The sequence below is a fragment of the Strigops habroptila genome, chromosome 14, assembly GCF_004027225.2.
Source record: "Strigops habroptila isolate Jane chromosome 14, bStrHab1.2.pri, whole genome shotgun sequence".
Classification (NCBI taxonomy): Eukaryota; Metazoa; Chordata; class Aves; order Psittaciformes; family Psittacidae; genus Strigops; species Strigops habroptila.
This window is the reverse complement of record NC_044290.2, coordinates 3,145,517-3,165,802: the sequence shown is the minus strand read 5'-3', so window position 1 is coordinate 3,165,802 and position 20,286 is coordinate 3,145,517. Positions and strand designations below refer to the sequence as shown.

The window sequence follows — 20,286 nt, the reverse complement described above, 5'->3', positions numbered from 1 at the left end:
ACTTCCGGGTCGTCGTCGGCCATTTTGTGGCGCTAAGTACCCGCGCGCGGGCGGCGCCCCGCTCATTTCCTCCCAGCGGCGGGCGGGGGAGGCCGCTGCTGGCGCCGCGCCTCCGCTCCGGCCTCAGGCCGCCTGCCCAGCGCTGCCCCGCGGAGCACTGAGGTGGGTGCCTGCGCCTCCCTCTTCGCTGAGGACCTCGCGGCGTTGCCCTATGCCCTGTACCTCTCCTCCTCTCTGGACTCCGCTAGGCCGCCGCTCCGGCGCCCCCCCTCCGGTGTGAGGCGCTTCCCCGTCAGGGCCGCGCCGTCTCCTAAGGCGCCCCCTCGTCGGGTTTCTTCTCCTCAGCAGCCGCCGCCCCTCGGGGGCTGTTGCTCGCCATGAGTTACGGGCGCCCGCCGCCGGACGTGGAGGGCATGACGTCCCTCAAGGTGGACAACCTGACCTACCGTACTTCCCCGGACACGCTGCGGAGGGTCTTTGAGAAGTACGGCCGTGTGGGCGACGTCTACATCCCCCGGGACCGCTACACTAAGGAGAGCCGTGGCTTCGCCTTCGTCCGTTTCCACGACAAACGCGATGCCGAGGACGCGATGGACGCCATGGACGGGGCCGTGCTGGACGGCCGCGAGCTCCGCGTGCAGATGGCCCGTTACGGCCGCCCCCCCGACTCGCACCACAGCCGGCGGGGCCCGCCGCCGCGCCGCTACGGGAGCAGCGGGTACGGCCGCCGCAGCCGCAGGTGAGCGCCTGGAGGGGGGGTGGGCGGCGGAGTTTCAGCAGTGAGACGGGGCTCGGCCATGTGCCTGTGTGGTGGCGGCCGCTTGGGTTTAGTTCCTTTTCCGAGTGAGTTTCGTGGCGGGGTTGGGAGCGGGGAGTAGGGGTTTAGTACCGAAGGCACGTGGAGTTTGCTCGGAGCGGCAGGGTTTCGCCCTGGGGTAGATTTAGCCCCCGGCCACTCACTCCGAACAATGGCGCCCTCGGAACACTCATTTTGTTGCCCACGTGGGTCCCGTTCCGCCCTCCCTGTCCTGAAGTAGTCGTTGGAGTCTTTTGCGCCGCCCCTGTTCAACTTCTAACGTGCCTTTTTTTATTTTCCCCTCCCCCTCCTGGCGTGTTTTAGCCCTAGAAGACGCCGTCGCAGCCGATCTAGAAGCAGGAGCCGCTCTAGATCCCGCAGTCGGTCCCGCTACAGTCGATCCAAATCCCGGTCTCGCACACGCTCTCGGTCTCGCTCCACCTCCAAGTCCAGGTCTGCCAGGAGATCCAAGTCAAAGTCCTCATCTGTCTCCAGATCCCGGTCCAGGTCTAGATCCCGGTCCAGATCTAGAAGCCCTCCCCCTGCCTCAAAGAGGGAATCCAACTCTAGATCCAGGTCTAAGAGCCCTCCTAAGTCTCCGGAAGAAGAAGGAGCTGTATCCTCCTAGGAACATGGTAATGTACCTCAGGGTCAGCATATGTTGCATGTTACTTTATTATAGCACTTAGGTGGGGTGTTGGGTAGTTTGTAGAGTGTTAATAGCCTGAAGCAAGTGGATCCTAAATGGGGCACATTGGTAGTTGGTTTTTATTTTCTTGAGCAGTGCTTTTTGGTTATTGGTTTAGGGAAATTAATACCAAAGGGCTTTCTACATAGACTTTCTTTTTAACCAGAGAAAATGTTTTATTGAGAGATTAATGGCTTGGTTTTAATAAAATATTGTATGAGACGCAACCTATGATGAAAAATGACTATTTCTTACTGTATTTATCCAACATCTGCATTTTCCCCTTTAAAGCTGCGGTCTCCTGTTTGCTAAAAGAATATTGGCCAGTATTGCAGATTTTAACTGATTTGGCTGATCCTCCAGGGACCAGTTTCTGTGGGCGTGTATTGGAGCAGGTTTGTCTTTAACTGTTAAAGATACACTATCCTTTTATAATGGAAGATCGGTTCAGTGGCCGTTGTACTGACTGGAGGTAATAACTGTTCTAGAAAAGTGGCAAATTCCTTGCAACGAGAAAACCACGGAAACTAGGTTGTTTCCTCAAGTCGACATCTTGAAGAGGCATCTAAGGATACACACCGGGTGGGGAAAGGATAGTGTGTCTTTAACCCTTCAAACTGTTTGGTCCTGTTTTTTAAAGGAAAGGGCCTAAGCTAGAACTGAAGTTAGAGAACTGTAGCGAAATTAGTCACCTTTTGTGTTTGGAATGCTACTTTAGAGTTTAGTTAAGTCTTTAAGAAGTACTAGTTTTATAACTTTTATATAACTTTTAATAATCTATTGTTGAACAGGCTGAATTGAAGTTAATGGTGGCTTGATCTCCAGCCTGATGCTTATTCTTCTTTGTAACTAAATATTCTGACACAGAACCTTACATTTGGCCTCTGAAGTAAAACAACACATTTTGGGGGGGGAGGTGGAACACTATGGAAACTCCTAAAACTTAATTAAATTAGGCAAAGCCAGTTGAAACACAACTAGGAGTATACCTGAAGTCATCCCCACAACCAAAAGAGACGAGGTAGAAACCTGGCTGAACTTTTCTTTCTTCAAACCTAGATGCATCCCATAAATGAGAGCTTCCATAAAGGACGCCTTTGGGGGGAAAGGATCGCTTGAGTCTTCAGTCCCTTGGAGAGCCCTGGCCCGAGCAACCAGCTGATGAAAAGGTTATTTTGTAACATTTTGTCTAACTTTTTACTTGTTTAAGTTGCGCCTCAAGTGGCAGATTTTACATTTTATGTGCCATTTTGTTGCTGTTATTCAAATTTCTTGTAATTTAGTGAAGTGAACGACTACCGATTTCATTATTGGCTTGGATATTTGAGGTAAAACTTCATTTTTGTTTATATAGTGCTGACTTCTATTTGAAATTAAAACGGATGGTAACTTGCTGCCTCCAGTTTCATATTGAGGAAATGGGCAGCCGTGACATGCTGAGTAGCTAACTCTTGTCAAAAACTACTCTCAATTTTGTTTTCATTCCTTAAATAAAAACCCTGCAAGACTTCAATTTGAAACTTAACTGTAAATGCTTTTTTTTTTTAATTATTATTATTATGACTTTGAATTAAAATAGTATCTTTAAATTCAAATTGATAGAAATCTTTTCAGGTGACAGTTAATATTTGAAAAAGGATTGTTTTATCAGCCTCAATTCTAATCTCTTCTCTTATGTATTTTTGTGCACTAGGCGCAGTTGTGTAGCAGTTGAGTAATGCTGGTTAGCTGTTAAGGTGGCGTGTTGCAGTGCAGAGTGCTTGGCTGTTTCCTGTTTTCTCCTGATTGCTCCTGTGTAACGATGCCTTGTCGTGCAGAAACAAATGGCTGTCCAGTTAATTAAAATGCCTGACAACTGCACTTCCAGTCACCCGGGCCTTGCGTATAAATAATGGAGCATACAGTGAGCACATCTAGCTGATGATATACACACCTTATTTTTTCCAGAATGGTAAAACTTTACCAACCTACATATATGAACTTATATATACGAGAAATGTAATGTTAAGACAAGAGAAATGGTTCATTCCTTTGTAAGTAACTGATTGGTGTATCTTTTGCTTAAGACATTCTGTACTATACCCACTGTCTCTGTAGTTTAATTAAACATTTTTTCTGTGTTAACTTTTCTCAACTTAATGTCTGAGTCAGCTTATTTTTAGCTTGGAAAGATTTCTGCAATTCCACTGACAATGTTTAACTTCTCTGTAGTAACTGAATGCGTTCTACTGCTTACGAATTTTATCTCCTGGGGTGGCTTTTCAATTACTAAGGGCAAACTTTAACCAGTATTGTGACTAACTCAAACATTGTATGGCAAGTGGTGCACACCAGAGGCCAAACCCCAAACCAAACAGGTCTGTTGGATGTTGTTATGAAGATAGGCATGGAGCAGTACTAATTGCATTTGCTGTGTACTTGCCCTGATGCAACAAGCCGCTGCTTGGCAGTAGCTCATCTTACAGTGCTGATTTCTATTTCTTGATTTGGATACCAAATAGATTGTAACTTCAACCATCGTGTGTCAAGGGTTATTGTAACGCTTTGTTAACTTTTATGCATGTATGTTAAATGGGAATGGAAGCATCTGAATACTTGCAATTTGGCTTGATTGAGGATTAAAAGTACTTTTCTACAAATGGAGGAGTTTGTATGTTCCAGGGCTGCATGACCAGACCGAGTCATTTCAAAACAGAGGGGCTGGGTTTTGGACGTGAATCTTTGGGGGAAAAGCCTCAGTCCTGGGAAACAGATCTGACTCTCTTTAATCTTGAAAGCTGAAGGTGTCAATTCAGCTTCGCTCTTGTGGCTTGTCAGGTGGTTCTGCTCTGTTGTATAGAGGTTCACTCACAAAATGACATTGAGTCTTTGAACTACGCCACGGTCTTTGGAGAGGAGCACAAATTTCTCAAGCCATAGCTGAACAATCAAACAGCTTTATTTTTACGATGCATGTTTTAAGGATTACTTAAAGGGATCTGCTTCCCACCAAATATGCATGAGGTTTGCTATAAACAGGACTGTTTTCTGCTGGTCTGTGCTACAACACACAGTTCCCAGTTCAGTATCATTTTGTATTGGAAACAACAAGTGGAATAAACTTAAGTACCATCTGCTTGTGCTAGTGAGATGATCATCATTTCAATGGTATGTCTTCCTGGTAGGGGAGAGCTGGCCAAGTGCTCTTTGTCTGCTCCGAAGGAGTGCAAGGGAATGGGAATGCTCCTCAGTTTCCACTTGTAGAGCAAAGCTTCGATAGACCAGTCAGCACTGAGGAAAGGAAATAGCAGTGTGTGAAAACAACCCCAGTTTGTAACTGCTGGGTAATTACAGGAGAGTGTCACCAAACTTAATTACAGCACTTCACCAAACTAAGGTGGTAACAGCTTCCTAGTCAACAGCAAATTGGTGGTTCTTGGATTATTATATGGTTGGGCTGCTTTTGGCTACTAGCCCTAGGATTTGGCTAATACCAGCCTGAGGAGCTCTGGAATGGGTGCAGTGGTGCCTCTGGGAAGTTAACACTCCTTAAGAGCTGAGATGGGGCACAGGAATTGAGATTTGAGTCTTAAATACACAAAAGCATTTACCTTCGGACTTGATAAGTAGTCCAGAATTGAGCATGTGGATTCTTTTCCAGCAAGAAGCAAACTGTAGTTAAAATATCTTCAAAGTCTGTGTCGTTTGGGAAGATGAAGCAGTCTTGGTTAGTCTCTGGGTTCTAGGTATTGTTAAATATGCCTGGTTATATGAAATGGTAATTGGAAATCAACAGGAGACCTGAGGAGATGGCCTTGAGCAGTGAGTTGGTAACTCCTTTCTCCACACCCTCTCTCTGGTGGTGTTTATAACAGCTTAATACTAAATTACCTCAAGAATAACAAGTTAATAGCACAGTGTCACCGTCAGGGCTGACACTTGCTCTCTTGACAGTGTTTCTGCTACCACGTGGATGCAAAGTCCTTGCCGTTTGTCACAAATCAAAGATACCCGAGAGGATTAACATACCTTTGGGGTCAAAAAAGACATCCGATCCTAAAATGATGTCTACAGGCGGGAGAGAGAGCAGCTCCGGGGACACACGCCCCCAGGTGAGCCCCAGGACAGGGACGTGGGGCAGCCCATTCAGTAGGCAGCTCCTCCGGCAGCTCTGCAGGCACCGCGGCAGCTCCTCGCTGTCCGACAGCATCACCTCAGCCCCACACTTGGCAGCCAGCATGCCAGGCAGGCTCACACCCGCTCCCACCTGGAACCAAAGCGGGAGGGGGGCGCATGGAGCGGGAATGGTGGGGGGACAAGAGGGACCGCGAGGGATCGGGGGTGTGGGGGCCGTACCTCCAGCACCCGCTTTCCGGGCAGGCTTCCCCGCCGGGCCCACAGGTACTGGGCCAGCACCACGGCGCAGGGCCACACGTACGTGCCGTACTGCGAGTCCGGCACCTGAAACACACCGTGCGCGGCGCTGAGGGGCCGGGCCCCGCCGTTCCGCGTCACCCCCGCCGCGGGCCGCCCCGGGCCGTACCTCCGGCACCCGCAGCACCAGCGCCGCCCGCCCCGCCGTGAAGCGGTACCGCCGCACGCGTGCCCGCTGCTGCTGACCCGGCTCCTCCATGGCCAATCACGGCCGGACACGTCGTAGCACCGGGCGGTGGCGGACCAATCAGCAGCTTCTCCGGGCGTGGCGTCACGGGGTGGTGGCGGGCCGGTCCCTCAGCGCGCAGCTTCCCCCCCCCCCCCGGGGGTCGCGGTTAAACCCGCAGCGCTGCACCGGCGGGACGGTGCCGTGAGGGGAACCGCGCCAGGCCCGCGCGAACGGCGGACATGCGGCCGGTTTGCCGCTGCCAGGGGAGCCGCCGGGAGAAGCAGCTGTTGCGGTGGGGAGGGGTCCCACCGTCAGCGCGGCCAAGGGCGCCCGGTGCCGGGTCTCCGCTCCTGCCTTCCGCAACACCAACATGGCGGCCTAGCAGCCGCTTCCCCGCCAATCAGCGTCGGGGGGCGGGCGAGGCGTAGCGGAAGTTGGCGGCGCAGGGAGCCAATGGGAGGGCGGCGTGGGCGGGGCCGCGGCGACAGCGGCGGCAAGGGAGTGAAATTTCTCGAAGGTGCCGCGGCCGCGCCGGGAGAGCGGGGCCGGGAGCGGCGCCCCCAGCGCTGCCGACATGAATCATAAGAGTAAGAAGCGGATCCGTGAGGCGAAGCGCAGCGCCCGGCCCGAGCTGAAGGACTCGCTGGACTGGACCCGCCACAATTACTGCGAGACCTTCCCCCTCAGCCCCGCAGCCTGCAAGGTGCGCCCCGGCCCGCCTCGCCTGAGGGGAACGGGAGAGGCTGAGATGAAGGCGGGGAAGAGAGGATGGGGACCGGAGGGAAATGGGGGGGACGTGAGGGGAATGGGGAGGATGACGGATGGGGTCCTGAAGGGAATGGTGCGGGGTGAGTAAGGGGGGTCTTGAGGGGAATGGGGGGCGGGTGATTAAGGGGGGTCCTGAGGTACTTAAGGAGGCCTGAGGGGAGTGGGGGGGGTATGACTGAGCGAGTGCTAAGGCGGTCGGGGAGCTCTGAGGGGAAGGAGTGGCTGCGGGGATTGTGGTGGTAACCACAAGGGAAAAGGGCCCTTTCTTGAGGCTGGGGTTGTCTCAAAGCGGGGGGTGCGCCCTGTGGGTGCCGGCACCCTGGGGAAGAGGGTTGGGATGGGCGGCGGGAGGTCAAGCAGCACCCGTGGCTTTTCATCCCTCCACGTGGCGGGGGGTGCGGGGAGCTCCGGGCCCCGTCGGGGTAGGATGGGCGCTCCCGGTACCGGGGGCCTTCCCCGGGGCCTCAGGGGCAGCGAGGGGGTGAATGCAGGCGGGGATGTGTCAGCCCAAGGGGCAGAGGTGGTCTCTCCACCTGGGGGTTACCTCGGTGGGAGGAGTGCTAAACGGTCCAGGGTGCTGGTGTTACTGGTATGTGCAAGGACGTGCGTGCATGAGAAATAGGGCTGCAGCCTCGGGGAGCTTAAAATAACGCCCAAACAGCTTGATACCCTCATGGTGTATGGAGCAGAGTGTGAGTGTGAAGCTCCTCCACGCTAACTTCACATGGTTCTAGGACATCGGTCTGTCCTAATACCTGCTGTGGATTCCTCTCTTGGCTTCACAGGATAATGTGGAGAGGGCGGATGCGCTCCAGCTGACAGTGGAGGAGTTTGTTGAGCGGTATGAGAAGCCTTACAAGCCTGTAGTCCTGCTGAATGCTCAGGTGGGCTGGTCTGCCCAGGAGAAGTGGACTCTGGAGCGGCTGAAACGCAAATACAGGAACCAGAAGTTCAAATGCGGGGAGGACAATGACGGTTACTCGGTGAAGATGAAGATGAAATACTACATCGAGTATATGGAAACCACGCGTGATGACAGCCCACTCTACATCTTTGACAGCAGTTATGGAGAGCATCCCAAGCGCAGGAAACTCCTGGAGGACTACAAAGTACCCAAATTCTTCACCGATGATCTCTTTCAGTACGCAGGGGAGAAACGGAGGCCACCTTACAGGTACAGTACAGTGACAGCGAGATAGAACTGGGTGTTTTTCATCTCATCAGCTCTTCCCCAATAGGTACGATTGTCTTATATAGAACAAAGTGGTAGCTTTACATCCACTCCTTTGATATGAGCATGCATCTATAACCCAGAGGCACGGAAGGGCAGATTTGTTCATCAGTTTCTGGTTCTGCCACCAGTGTCACTACAAGTTTATGTCTTTGGGTTTATTTTTCTTTTTATTCAATGTTTTCCCTCACTACTTGGATTTTTCAAAGATTACAGAGTTCCTGGAAGTTCTGAAGATTATTTTCGTGCTGTGTGTGCCTTCAGGCTTTCAAATTTGAGGTACCTCAGGACTCGCTCCTGGGTTTTCCACCAGTGGTTTACGTGCAGTGTGGAATTCTGCTTAATTATGAGTCAGTCCTTTTAAAGTAAAGATCTTAAGCTGATTAGTATGAAGTGTGGAGACTAGTTCTTAGGTCCCCTTCAGATGATTTTGAGAGAAAAATAGTTCACATCTGTGTAGTCTTTGCAGCTCTTTTTCGGTGGTTTTTTTTGTGGCTGATTGGGAAAGGGTTGAAATGACACTGAATTCCTGAATTCAAATGCAACAACCTTGTATTTGGGCCGTTAGATACAAAAGTGATTTCTGTGTTAATACAACACTTCACAGCAGTATGAGCATAAGCTGAACCCTCCCAAGTAATTAAAGACTTCAGTGACATTCTAATCCAAGAATGCCTTGTCCTTTGAGTGGCATGAGGCTGTGATGTGGGATTTTAATTGTTTAAGGTGTTTAAAATAAAATAGAACAGGCAATAATAATGGTGCTCTGCTCTTCTCTGCAATCTGCAATGTGTCTGTAGCCCAGTTCTGCTTTTGCAGGACAGAAGCATGAAACTGGTGCTGTTTAAGATCACTGAAGTAGGTGTTTTTACAATGTTGGAACAGACCCTTTTTATAATTCACTTCTAAGAACACACAATGCTGTGAGCAACTGCAAAAGCACACCAGGAGTAGTCACTAGTAGAAACTGAATACACTTCCAGGGCTGGGAATCACTTCTCCAAGATATAGGTGGACTAGATAATCTGGATGTGACTCACTTGGATTGCTCTCTGCTTCCTCCCACGCCTTCCCCACCTACAGGCAGATGCTGAGCTCCTTGCTTGCGAGTTTGGTGTTCACAATTCTTGTACTTCTTTCTGGAAAATGTGGGTTTCTTTGAGGTTGTTATCATTTTCGGAGAGCTGAGTGGTGCAAGAGAGCACACTGGTGCCTCCTAGAGTTTGGGATTTCATCTAGGTACAGAAATAGATGAAGTAGTTAAGAGCATAATTGGAAATCCAACAGAGGGTGGTGCTTCCTAATCGTATGAGCAGGAGATAAACTGCACAGATTGACCTCTGGATCGAGAGGTGAGTGACAGTGTATGGATCTTAAAGGAAGAACTCGTGCTGTTTAGAGCACCTTTATTGGAATTTTTCCACTTTAAAATGAAGGCAGTAGTTTTGGGAAGCCATTTACTGCAGCAGCTGTTTTAGTTTGCGAGGTTGATGGGGTTTATTATTTTTGCTTTTTCGATTGAAGTTGTAGGTTGTGAAGCTTTTAACAGTACATGTGATGTGGCAAGCTGGAAAATGTTCATTGTGAATGAAACGCCCGGAGGAAGTTGCTGGTAAATGATAGTGTTGCTAAATAAAGGTTTTGAAATCTTTTCGGTGTAGAGTTTCAGGTTATAGTCAGAAAAATGGTCCTGAACAGTGCATCTGTCTGTGTACCAGACAGATCTTTGTGTTTCGTTTCTTCTGGCTCTTAGTAAAAGCTTTGACTCTTCTGCTTGTGCTTTAATCAGCTTTCCAAGGGTAATGTGGATTTAAAGAGTGAATTGATAATAGAAGTGACAAACAGCTGCTTTATACCTTTTATGGCTCATTTGTGAAGTAGGCAGAGTGCAGCTTGCTAACCAAACTTAGTCCTACAATCCGTGCTAGAAAATGACATTTGAAAACTAGCTTCATGCACACCTGCATTGGAAGGGGGAGATGGAGCTTTTCTGAACCTGTGAACTCCTTGCTGGGTATCACCTGCCTGTCAGCCACACAGCAGAGAGATCATAGAGTAGTTAGGGTTGGAAAGGACCTTAAAGCTCATCCAGCTCCAAGCCCCTTGCCATGGGCAGGGATGCCTCACACTAAACCATGTTGCCCAAAGCTCTGTCCAACCTGGCCTTGAACACTGCCAGGGATGGGGCAGCCACAGCTTCTCTGGGCACGCTGTGCCAGCGCCTCAGCACCCTCACAGGGAAGGACTTCTTCTTTATGCCTAACCTGAACTTCCCCTGTTTCAGTTTGAACCCATCACTCCTTGTCCTATCACTCCAGTCCCTGATGCAGAGTCCCTCTCCAGCATCCTTGTAGCCCCCTTCAGACACTGGAAGCTGCTCTGAGGTCTCCACGCAGCTTCTCTTCTCCAGGCTGAACAGCCCCAACTCTCTCAGCCTGTCTCCATATGGGAGGTGCTCCAGCCCCTGCTCATCCTCGTGGCCTCCTCTGGACTTGCTCCAACAGCTCCATGTCCTTCTTGTGTTGAGGACACCAGAACTGCACACAGTGCTGCAGTGGGGTCTCACAAGAGCAGAGTAGAGGGGCAGGATCACCTTCTTTGACCTGCTGGTCACTCTCCTTTTGATGCAGCCCAATCTACGGTTGACTTGTTGGTGCTTCAGTTTCTACTCTCTCTGCTGCTGATTAAACAATTCTTGCCTTTTTTTCCCCTCTTGCTGCCTGGTACTAAGTCACCTCACACTTTGCCTGATATGCCAGATCTGTTCCAGGGGAAATGAGCAACTGGAAGTGCTGCTGTTGTTAAACATGTAGCGTAGATCAAGTTCTCCTTTGGGAGAAATAAACCTTGCAAATGGGGAATGAGAATATACACACCAAATCCTGAATGGTCACTGGAGGATAAGCTCCATCTAGTTAAATGCTGGAATGAAAAGCCTGTTGTAAATGAACAGAAGACATAGAGGGAGGTCAGGGTTGCGTAACTTTGCTCTGCTCCTTACTTGCATTGCCTTTTGTTTGGTCCTCATTGTTCTGCAGCTCTGGATCTGTTTGAGCAGAGAATTTAGGAAAACCCAGGCTTAGGAGACTCCCCCTGCACAGAAAGAGACCTAACAGAGTCTGTTGTGCCTTAACCACATTCATAAACCTTGAAACCACTATTTATTTCATTGCAGAACTGCTTAAAACAAAATACAGCTATGAAATATGAAAAGCTGTGTTCACTTTCTTGTCCCAGAGTCATTCTTGTCCCAGTTCATGTGGGTTTCTAGGTTAAGCCCATCTTTATGCTGTAGCATGAGCCTAACAATCTCAAGAAGGTAAATGAGGGAGCTGTAACTACCTCGATTTCCAACTGGATGTGAAATGAACAGCTGGAATTTTCTGTCTAACGTGAAGAGAAGGTAGCTACTTGCTTGCTCTGTGACTAAAGGATTTTGTTTTCCCCTCCTGCAGGTGGTTTGTGATGGGCCCACCTCGTTCTGGAACAGGAATTCACATTGATCCCTTGGGAACTAGTGCATGGAATGCCTTAGTCCAGGGACACAAACGTTGGTGCCTGTTCCCTACCAGCACCCCCAGAGAGCTGATCAAAGTGACGCGAGAAGAGGGGGGGAACCAGCAGGACGAGGCTATCACTTGGTTCAATGTCATCTACCCCAGGACACAGCTCCCCACCTGGCCCCCTGAATTCAAACCCCTGGAGATCCTGCAGAAGCCAGGAGAGACAGTCTTTGTGCCAGGTACGGACAATTCTCTCCAGTAAGGAAATCATAGAATTGTGGAAGAAATCTGGGAGAGAAGAGCATATATTTAACTTCTGTGTGTAGTAGAGATGAAGAGAATATTTTAGCTTTCTTATATGGCCTATCTCTTACAAAAAAACCTATTCTGAGCTGTTTCAAAAGGAGTATATATTGTGAAGCACATTTTGGGACTATTCAGTTACTTCCTGAATATCCTGAAACCATATGGCCTGTAGCATAGGATTGTGTGTGATAGAGATGACAAAACAAACAGGGCTTGAGTTGCAGCATCACAGGACTGTGATCCTCAACAAAACTGCAGTAGTAGGAAACCATCAAGGTATAAAATAATAGAGGTGTTTGAGTAGAAGCAGCTATTGGACAAAAATGTTTGCATTTATGTACACTCTCACAAATCCATGACTGAATTTTGTAGCCTGGGTAGTGGGACTGCAGAGGAATTTTTCTTAGCTGTGGGGAAAGAACTACTTGAAGGCACTGACACCTTCCACCCACCTCCCTGCGGTTATGCTTCATCTTGCATTTGAAATCAAAAGCAAAAGCAAGAGCCAATAAAGATGCCATTCTCTTTGAGTGGCTGCACTCTGTGTGCCCGTTGTAACTGGGAGGTGAAGGTGGCTCATGGATGCAGAGGGTGAGTTCTCAGTGCCCAGTTCTAACCTCTACATCTTGCATTGTCTTATTCAGCTTCTGTCTGCATCGCTCATCTCTCACATCCAGCTGACTTCATGTTTGAAGGGTGCCTTGTGATTGTCTTGGCACTTCTTAGTGACTCCTCAGTGTACCTTCTGTTAAGATTTTGTAGCTGTCAGGTTCTATTAAACTGGCTCCTTAGTCTTTCTTTGAGGTCTAAGTGGGTTGTAAGAACACCACTGTCTATTTTTATCTATGTGGAAAAGCAGTTTTGCATCTATTTTTAAATGAAAGGTTAGTCTGTAGTCATAAGAACCCTCCTAAATCAGCATGGAAAGTGCTCCCCAGCTTAACAAAACGGGGCTCTGTGCAGCCTGGGTTACAATGTGTCTTGCTATGAAGCTGTCAGCAGTCAGTGTGGTGCTATCAGGTCAGATCTTCAGTGCTGTTTGTGAGCTGGATAATTTGGGCAGACCTTTGAGCAGCCTTCTGTAACAAGAATAAGTAAAGAACTGGAGCAAATACTGAGGAAGAACAACCTGATGGCAAACTCAGCTGGGTTGGGGAGATAAGGTGTCATTTCCACCTGTGTGATGGGAAATTCAGGGCTGTTCTTGAGCTTGCTTTCTGCTGGCTGGGCAGGAATGGTCATTGGTGGTGTATTTCTAGGTGGCTGGTGGCATGTAGTTCTCAATCTTGACACAACCATTGCCATCACACAAAACTTTGCCAGCTGTACCAACTTCCCTGTGGTGTGGCACAAGACGGTGAGAGGCAGACCCAAACTGTCACGGAAATGGTACAGGTAAGAGATTTAGTAGCTTGCTTTTCATATTCTCTGCTTAAAACCCCAAAATACCCTGTTCATTTACATGCAGTGTTACTGCTCAAAGCTAACCCCGAAATTTTAACTGTATTTAGGATCCTAAAGCAGGAGCATCCTGACTTGGCAGCCTTGGCTGATTCAGTTGACCTGCAGGAATCTACTGGCATTGCTTCTGATAGTTCTAGTGATTCTTCCAGTTCTTCAAGCTCCAGCTCCTCAGACTCTGATTCAGAGGTAATGCTTTTTACCACAGAAGGTGATCCGTAGCCTGCAGTTATATTGGTTTATTCCATACCTGATTGAGTGTCCTCATCCTAATATTCATGTCTTATGAAAGAAATGAGTAGAAAGCAACTAAACAAAAGTACATGGTGGAGGAGCCTGTGGTCTTCGCAGGTTCCATTTGCTGAAGCCTCTCGTATTGCTGAATGGACTCTGTTTGTTTGATCTATATTTATATTCTATACAAATCTGTCCCTCATTTAGGCAAGCCATACTATGTAAAATGGCTGCAAAATGAATGTTTTAAAAATGGGGAGAGGGCACAAGCTCCAAAACTGTCACAAGACTGTGACTTATGACAGGGGACATTTCTATGCATCTGAGTCCTTCAGAAGGCACCAAGTCTGCTCTTATTTGGAAGAGTGTGTCCTTCTAGGAGCCAAAAGGAATGCATCCATTGTCTTGCCCCACACCAGTCAGTGGTGAAATCTAAGAACATACCTGTTCCTGAGTTGTAAATGCTTAATTTAAAACCTATTTCATATGTCTAACCTGAAATAGAACATTCTTTGGATATTGATCGTTCAGGGTTGCTGAGGTAGCTCTTAAAGTAAATTCCACAGCACAAAGAGTGTTCTAGGTTTCTCTGAATTCTGGTTCCATCTCTTCATCCTTCAGTGTGACTCTGGCTCTGAGACAGAGGGGATGATGCACCGGAGGAAGAAGAGGAGGACCTGCAGCATGATGGGGAACGGTGACACAACTTCCCAGGATGACTGCGTGAGCAAAGAGCGCAGCTCCTCCAGGTGACCCCATGGCGACTGTTGGCTTTAAACAAGCAAAAGGGAATACAAGGCAGAGCTGGCAGACTTCAGACAGGGTGTTTCATCAGGACAGAGGGATGGAGAGCAAGGGAAGCCTTACAGAACATAAAGCAGTTGGCCAGTGATAGTATCTTCCCTCCATGAGTGATTTTAATTGCTCAAAGCTAAGATTCTTGATAGCTTTTTAAAAATGAGCTTATTTAATAAACAGTTTTATTACTTTCCCTAGTTGTCTCTTTTAATAAAGTGTTTTATTTTTGTTTAATGGGAGAGTCGGGGTATTTTAACTGTCCTCTTCAGAGGGCACAAATGAATAGTGAGCAGTTAAAGATGAGGAATCATCAAGCAAGACTTAGGTTTCGATGCCTTGCTGTTCAAATGGAAAACCTTCAAGTAGTTTTATGGTTTCTCTTATTGTTGCCTCATTACTTCAGTCTGGCTCACTGCTTTGTCTGTTCAAGGCAAAATTCATCCAAAATGTCTGTGCTTATCTTTAAAAAAAGATGCAAGTTTCTAGTTAGTCTGGAGGGAGGAAAAGTTAATATTGCAGAACCAAGAATAGATATTGCTTAGGGAAAAGTTGCTAAGGAAGCTTGCTGAACTTGACAGGCTAAAAACAGTGAAACAGTGGGAATCTGGGAGTATACTGCAAGGAGGAACTCAGAAATTCTTTACTAAATGAAGCCTTTTTCTCATATAGCAAAGGCTTGCCAAAATTCTTAAGCAAACCCCTCGCAGCTTGGTTAACTGATGCTGCTGTATGAGCTGCCCACCTGCATTAGGGTGCTGTCTAGTTACTGAGCTGCTGGATGCTCCAGGTTTTGGGTGGATGATGCCCCATCCATCCCTGGCAGTGTTCAAGGCCAGGTTGGACACAGGGGCTTGGAGCAACGTGCTCTAGTGGAAGGTGTCCCTGCCTGTGGCAGGGGTTGGAGCTGGAGGAGCTTTAAGGTCCCTTCCAACCCAACCCATTCTATGAGTCTATGACTTAAGTGGGTGGCCTGCTAACAGGGTGTGCAATAGTAATTTACCTGAGGAAGTCCAGATTCCCTGTATCGTGCCTGACTTCCCAGTGGAGGGTACTGCACAAAGACCTGCTTGCTCCTGAGTATGCTGTCATGTATCTTGCTGTGATACATTGCTCTCTTATTTTCAGGAGTTGCTCATAACTGAATGCAACTGCATTATGAGTACAGAGCATCATTAAGCAGAGAACTGTACTGACTGCTTTGCCCTGGAGGTTTTAATAAGTTGTTTGTTATGACGTTGTCAAATCCCATTTCAGCAGCCAGTGTGACTTCAGGCAGGGCACGAGCAGCAGGAGATAACAAACCTTAGTGCAGAGCCTGTTCTTTTAGAGGAAAACAAAGCTGTAAAATGCAGAGCAAAATCCTGTGCAATTTTAAGTCCTTTGCACTTAAAATCTTGAAATTAATACCTAAAATATGCAAAATCAGCACACTCCCTGGAGCATTTGCTTCCCAGGTTTCACTGCTTTTCCTCTTGTATGTTGGTTGTTTCCCTCTGGGGGGAAGGGTGGGCTTTCTGTTCCTCCTGAGCTGACAGGAACGGTTCCAAACATCTTACCTTGCTTGTGCAATCCTGTAGGGAAACTAAGCATACAGTTAACCTGCATGCTGCAATCTTGTGTGTTCTAATAGGAAAGCAATGCTACAGTTGTTGACAGGCAGTTGTTCTTCTTTTAACAGGATTAGGGAATCTTGTGGAGGCCGCAGCTACCCCTGAGAGATGCCACCACCCGCCTAGAGGCAGCTGCCCATCGACGCTCCGTTAGCAGCCAGCCAGCTCTGTTCTACCCCCTTCTGCTCCTCTTTCTCACAGTCCTTAAGTTCTTGTCGCTCTTCCTCGATCCAGACATTGTCTTCATTATGTGCTGTCAAAGGTTGGCTCCTTAATAACTTCTATGGGGAATGCCCTGACTCTACGTTCTTGTGCAATGCTTTGTCCCCTCTGCGCCCCAAGTGAGTGCACTAAAAACCCACCTTCGGGTAAGGACATGCCAAGTATTTAATGGTTCACGTAACTGGCAAGGAAGACAACGGTCAGTTTTTAAAGAACTCTTTTTAAAACCAGCGGGTAAGTGGAAAAACCTGCCTTGTTTTGACACTGTCGTATGTTTACATGTTGTCCTGGACACTTGAGGAAAGGAACACCAGCCCTTTTGGCCTGTCTGAACGTCTGGCGGATCTCACACCACAATGTCAGGAAGGGGAGGTGGAATGAATGCTCCAAACCCTGAAGTGACTTCAGTGGAGGTGACCACCAACCTGAAGCATCTTTCATGGTCTTAATCTACATCTAAGGTGCAACACCTTAACCAGCAACGGTCCATTTACTTTTGCTCTGTGTCTGTTCTGATGACTGGTGACAGAGATGCACTAGCACCTTGTGGTAGGAAGCTCAATGGAACAGGAGAATCCTGGAGTTTCTTGCACAGCAGAAACTGGAGGGAAGAGTCAGCATTTGCCAGTAATCACAATCCTTGAGGTGCAGGTGTGATGTTTAGCATTAGGCAACAACTGAGAAAGTCCGACTGTGTGGTAACAGTTGCTGGGCTTTAAATACCAAGCAGTGAGAGGGCTGTGGGCTTACCCAGACCTGTGCAGTTCACATGCCTAAATGGCTGTTCTTTGAGGTTATGGCTTCAGACGTTTCCAGAACTTGTGGTGCCAATTTGAAAGGACTGGGAGGGGGACATGTTGTTGTTTTATGCTTTTTAAAAATGCAGTGTGTTGCTTAAGTCTGTGTAGGTGCATTTGTATTATTCCAGGTAAAGCTCTCATCCCCAAGGGATCCGTTGGGAGCTGCTGGGTGTTTTTAGCAGGGGCTTGTGCTGGTAGTGTCAGTGAAGAGGTCTGTCTGCCTGAAGGTGAGCTGCAAGGAAATCCTCCTCCATCTGAGCAGCACAGCCAGAAGGTGGCTGGTTGGGTGGCTTCCTTGGGTGTTCTCCTGAGACCCAGGAGGTGGGTATTAGATCTCTTCATCTGCTCTTCGGGAGAGGAAACTTGAAAGCAGGAGTAGTGTGTGTGTTGTAAACACGCAGTGGTGCCCTGGCACTGGTAGCAGAGTTGAACAGCAGAGTGGCAGCCTTATCTGTGACTTGCTTACACATGTTGGGTTTGATGGAGCCCAGGAAGTTGCTTGTCTGGTCTTCCTGATCTGTTTTTTAACCTTGTCTCTTCCTATTTAAACATTCTCCCTCTTCTTGGAGAGTTTGTCAGGATCTGTTTCTGGATCTTCTGTGCCAGTCATTTTGTGTAGGAAAAGTGAGGTGGTGGGAAAATGGAGAGAGGGAAGGGGTTTGGTACACTCCTTAGCTGAATTTCCTGTGATAGCCAGGCTTAAATGAGCACACTTACTCCGTAGACTGCCGCAGGTTCTTCCACAAGATTACTTCATTTGAAACCAGAAAACTTCCCAATCTCCTGACGTTTCTGGCCAGGGTTGCCTTTTTCCCTGCCTGGTTGGACATGCACAGTGCATGTCTTCTCAGAGCAGAGGCTGCTGCCTTCTGGAAGAAGGTGGGAGCCTGGAGGGGGGCAAGGGCTCAGAAGTCTCAGATCTATCACGGTGAGGGAGCCCTTGGAGACCTTCCCACTCCCCTCGTCATGGCCTGGGGGGTAGTACCTCAGTGAGAGGGCTCCTGCTGTAGCTCACAGTCGCCTTTGGCGTTCAGGGTTCAGTTTTAGTCTTCAAACCTTCCACACCTCTACCCCCAGAAGCACAGTGGGAAGGTCCAGAGTGCAAAGGATTCTTCCAAGCCTATGAACTCTTCCGTGGTGTGAAATACAACAATTTCAGATTGAAGCCTGTGTTTTGCCATCCCTCACAGGAAGCAAGTGTGTTTGAAATGGACTGCAGGCATTGTGATGCCAGCAACGCTCTACTGAGTGCTCCACAAGGCACTTCCTGACACAAAACAAAGGTGTATCTGTTCAGGCTACCTGGGAATCGAGACTCCCGGGATCTCTGGTTCTTCCACTTACAGGCTCGTGCCTCGGCTGAATGGGTGAGCTTCTGTCTTTGTTTTAGTGGATGAGGTTTTCCTTACCTACCTCACAGGGGTGTTGTGAGGCTGACATGTAATTACTGCGTAAGATGCTTTGAAGCCCTCCTCGCACAAAAACCATTCCAGGCATCTGAAGCAACCTGAGATTTCCTAACCTGGTGTTACCTTTCTGTAGCAGAAAACATTGGGGATGTTGTTGTTCAGCACTCTTGGCCACGTGGTGTTCTGTGCTGGCCCTTCCAGAATTGCTGTGTGGTACATAAATTGTAGCAGAACAAGGGTTTTTTTGTTTTCACCAGAGTTTAACCGTTGGCATTTCATGGCGTGCTCCAGACAGGAGGTCCTGCTAGATCAGGAGCTTTTGAAAACAGGACTAACTTAAATTCTCTCTCAGCAGGGAGGCAGTTTCACTGGCCTGAGGGGAAGGAGGGAGCTGGTGCTTCCCCAGCCCTCCTTCCAGGCTGGGTGAATGAGGAATGAAGTTACCTGTGCTCCCTTGTGCCTGGCTCTGTGACTGTGAGAGGCTGACTGGGGCCAGGGGCTTTTGTGCTCTCGCTTCTCCAGGTTTGTGCTTCTTGGGGCATCCATGTCTCTTGATCCCACCCCACTGCTTTTGTGACCTGGAGAACCCCTGGATACGATCCGGTGCCCTCACTTCTTTGAGCCCAGGGCAGCAGCCACTCTCCCTCAGCCCCTGATGGCATTTGCTCCTGCTTGCTCCCCAGGGACAGGCTGAGTGTCCCACTGGGTTTGCACTGGGTGCTTCCCAACTGTCCTGTGCGTATGGGTGTCACTGTCCTGCCTGCTCTGGGGGAAGCTAAAGGGGTTTGTGAGCTCTGGCCCTCTGGTACCCAGTATAGGCCTGTCTGCTGTGACAGTTCAGGAGTAAAGGGATAAATACTCCCTTAGAACTGTACATGTGGACAACAGGCGCGGGGGTCTCGGCACCTGCTCTCTGCACAAGTGCAGGGGGAGCACGGGCCCAGCTTCCTCCCTTCCCAGCTGGGCTGTGCTGGCTCCAGTTTGTCTTCTCAGTTACATTAAGCCTCTCCAAATGCTTAAAAGACAGACAGCAACCTCTTTCATGATTAACCCAGAGCCTTTTCCTCCCTCAGTCCCCAGCCATCGTGGGGCAGGAAGCATGACTGTTGACTGAATCAAATCCGAAATGCCTGTGTGGGCTAATTGTACCCGGAGGTTTTTGACATCCCCCTTCTGAAGGAGGGGAAGGAAAGAGCTTAAGGATTCATTTGACAGTCACACTCCAAGCCCTGCTACTGCCCTTAGCTGCTTTTATCACCCATCCAGCAGAGCTGGGAATACTCTTAATTGTCTTGGTTGGATGATTGTGGTTTTGCTTTTTATTTGAAATAAAATCGATTATTTTGCATTATCCGGTTGGCTGGTCGCTTTTCTTTTATATCATGGACTGGAATAACCCCACACGGCTGCACCTCTGCTTCCCAAAGCACTGCGGTGTGTTCAGTGGTGGTCAGTGATAGCTGCAGGGGTGCTCTGGGGACTTTTTCAGCTCTTTCTCATGTGTGATTAGTGTGTCTTTGTGATGAGGTATGGTTTGGAAGCTGCTGGGGCCATCGGGAGAAGGTTTGTGTCTGTAGCTTTATTACCAGACCATGACAAGTGCTTTTGACCCTTCCCTGTCCTGGATTGGGAAAGTGGAAAAAAAACCTCATGTATTTGGTTAGTGAGCAGAAGCTCTTCCCTGTGAGGGTGCTGAGGCGCTGGCACAGGGTGCCCAGAGAAGCTGTGGCTGCCCCATCCCTGGCAGTGTTCAAGGCCAGGTTGGACACAGGGGCTTGGAGCAACCTGCTCTAGTGGAAGGTGTCCCTGCCCATGGCAGGGGTTGGAACTGGAGGAGCTTTAAGGTCCCTTCACCCCAAACCAGTCTGGGATTCCAAA

The 20,286-nt window shown here is 48.7% G+C and overlaps 3 protein-coding genes across 14 annotated transcripts; 2 read left to right on the top strand and 1 right to left on the bottom strand.

Moving 5' to 3' along the window:
* Positions 1-5: 5 nt before the first annotated feature.
* On the top strand, positions 6-4,597 carry SRSF2 (serine and arginine rich splicing factor 2). Of its 12 annotated transcripts, none has more exons than XR_003994400.1 (5): positions 15-162; positions 346-739; positions 1,121-1,431; positions 1,776-1,879; positions 2,544-4,597. XR_003994400.1 is itself a non-coding variant. In XM_030506498.1 (4 exons), the coding sequence occupies exons 2-3, from the start codon at positions 378-380 to the stop codon at positions 1,422-1,424; spliced, it is 666 nt and encodes a 221-aa protein (XP_030362358.1). In that variant the 5' UTR covers positions 15-162; positions 346-377; the 3' UTR covers positions 1,425-1,431; positions 1,776-4,597. The 12 variants fall into 12 exon arrangements, 5 of the variants coding, with proteins under 5 accessions (XP_030362359.1, XP_030362358.1, XP_030362357.1 ...); XR_003994401.1 differs by having other exon boundaries at positions 15-739; positions 2,544-2,653; positions 3,178-4,597; XR_003994396.1 differs by having other exon boundaries at positions 15-739.
* Positions 3,038-6,431, bottom strand: METTL23 (methyltransferase like 23). The gene is made up of 5 exons (XM_030506495.1): positions 6,007-6,431; positions 5,820-5,924; positions 5,493-5,730; positions 5,075-5,159; positions 3,038-4,754 (listed from the first exon to the last, which is right to left on the bottom strand). Exons 1-5 carry the CDS (start codon positions 6,094-6,096, stop codon positions 4,586-4,588), a joined length of 687 nt encoding a protein of 228 aa, XP_030362355.1. The 5' UTR covers positions 6,097-6,431; the 3' UTR covers positions 3,038-4,585.
* Positions 6,432-6,442: 11 nt separating this feature from the next.
* On the top strand, positions 6,443-17,202 carry JMJD6 (jumonji domain containing 6, arginine demethylase and lysine hydroxylase). Its single transcript, XM_030506487.1, has 7 exons — positions 6,443-6,769; positions 7,620-8,008; positions 11,521-11,807; positions 13,134-13,269; positions 13,386-13,524; positions 14,191-14,318; positions 16,046-17,202. Exons 1-7 carry the CDS (start codon positions 6,641-6,643, stop codon positions 16,080-16,082), a joined length of 1,245 nt encoding a protein of 414 aa, XP_030362347.1. The 5' UTR covers positions 6,443-6,640; the 3' UTR covers positions 16,083-17,202.
* Positions 17,203-20,286: the final 3,084 nt, after the last annotated feature.

Excerpts from the sequence above, each read along its gene's own strand:
- SRSF2 (XM_030506499.1), top strand. The coding sequence starts at position 378 with ATGAGTTACGGGCGCCCGCCGCCGGACGTGGAGGGCATGACGTCCCTC. Across the intron at positions 740-1,120 it reads TACGGCCGCCGCAGCCGCAG|CCCTAGAAGACGCCGTCGCA; the intron begins GTGAGCGCCTGG and ends GGCGTGTTTTAG.
- METTL23 (XM_030506495.1), bottom strand. The coding sequence starts at position 6,096 with ATGGAGGAGCCGGGTCAGCAGCAGCGGGCACGCGTGCGGCGGTACCGC. Across the intron at positions 5,925-6,006 it reads TGGTGCTGCGGGTGCCGGAG|GTGCCGGACTCGCAGTACGG; the intron begins GTACGGCCCGGG and ends GGTGTGTTTCAG. Across the intron at positions 5,731-5,819 it reads CCGGAAAGCGGGTGCTGGAG|GTGGGAGCGGGTGTGAGCCT; the intron begins GTACGGCCCCCA and ends CTTTGGTTCCAG.
- JMJD6 (XM_030506487.1), top strand. The coding sequence starts at position 6,641 with ATGAATCATAAGAGTAAGAAGCGGATCCGTGAGGCGAAGCGCAGCGCC. Across the intron at positions 8,009-11,520 it reads AAACGGAGGCCACCTTACAG|GTGGTTTGTGATGGGCCCAC; the intron begins GTACAGTACAGT and ends CCCCTCCTGCAG. Across the intron at positions 13,525-14,190 it reads CCTCAGACTCTGATTCAGAG|TGTGACTCTGGCTCTGAGAC; the intron begins GTAATGCTTTTT and ends TTCATCCTTCAG.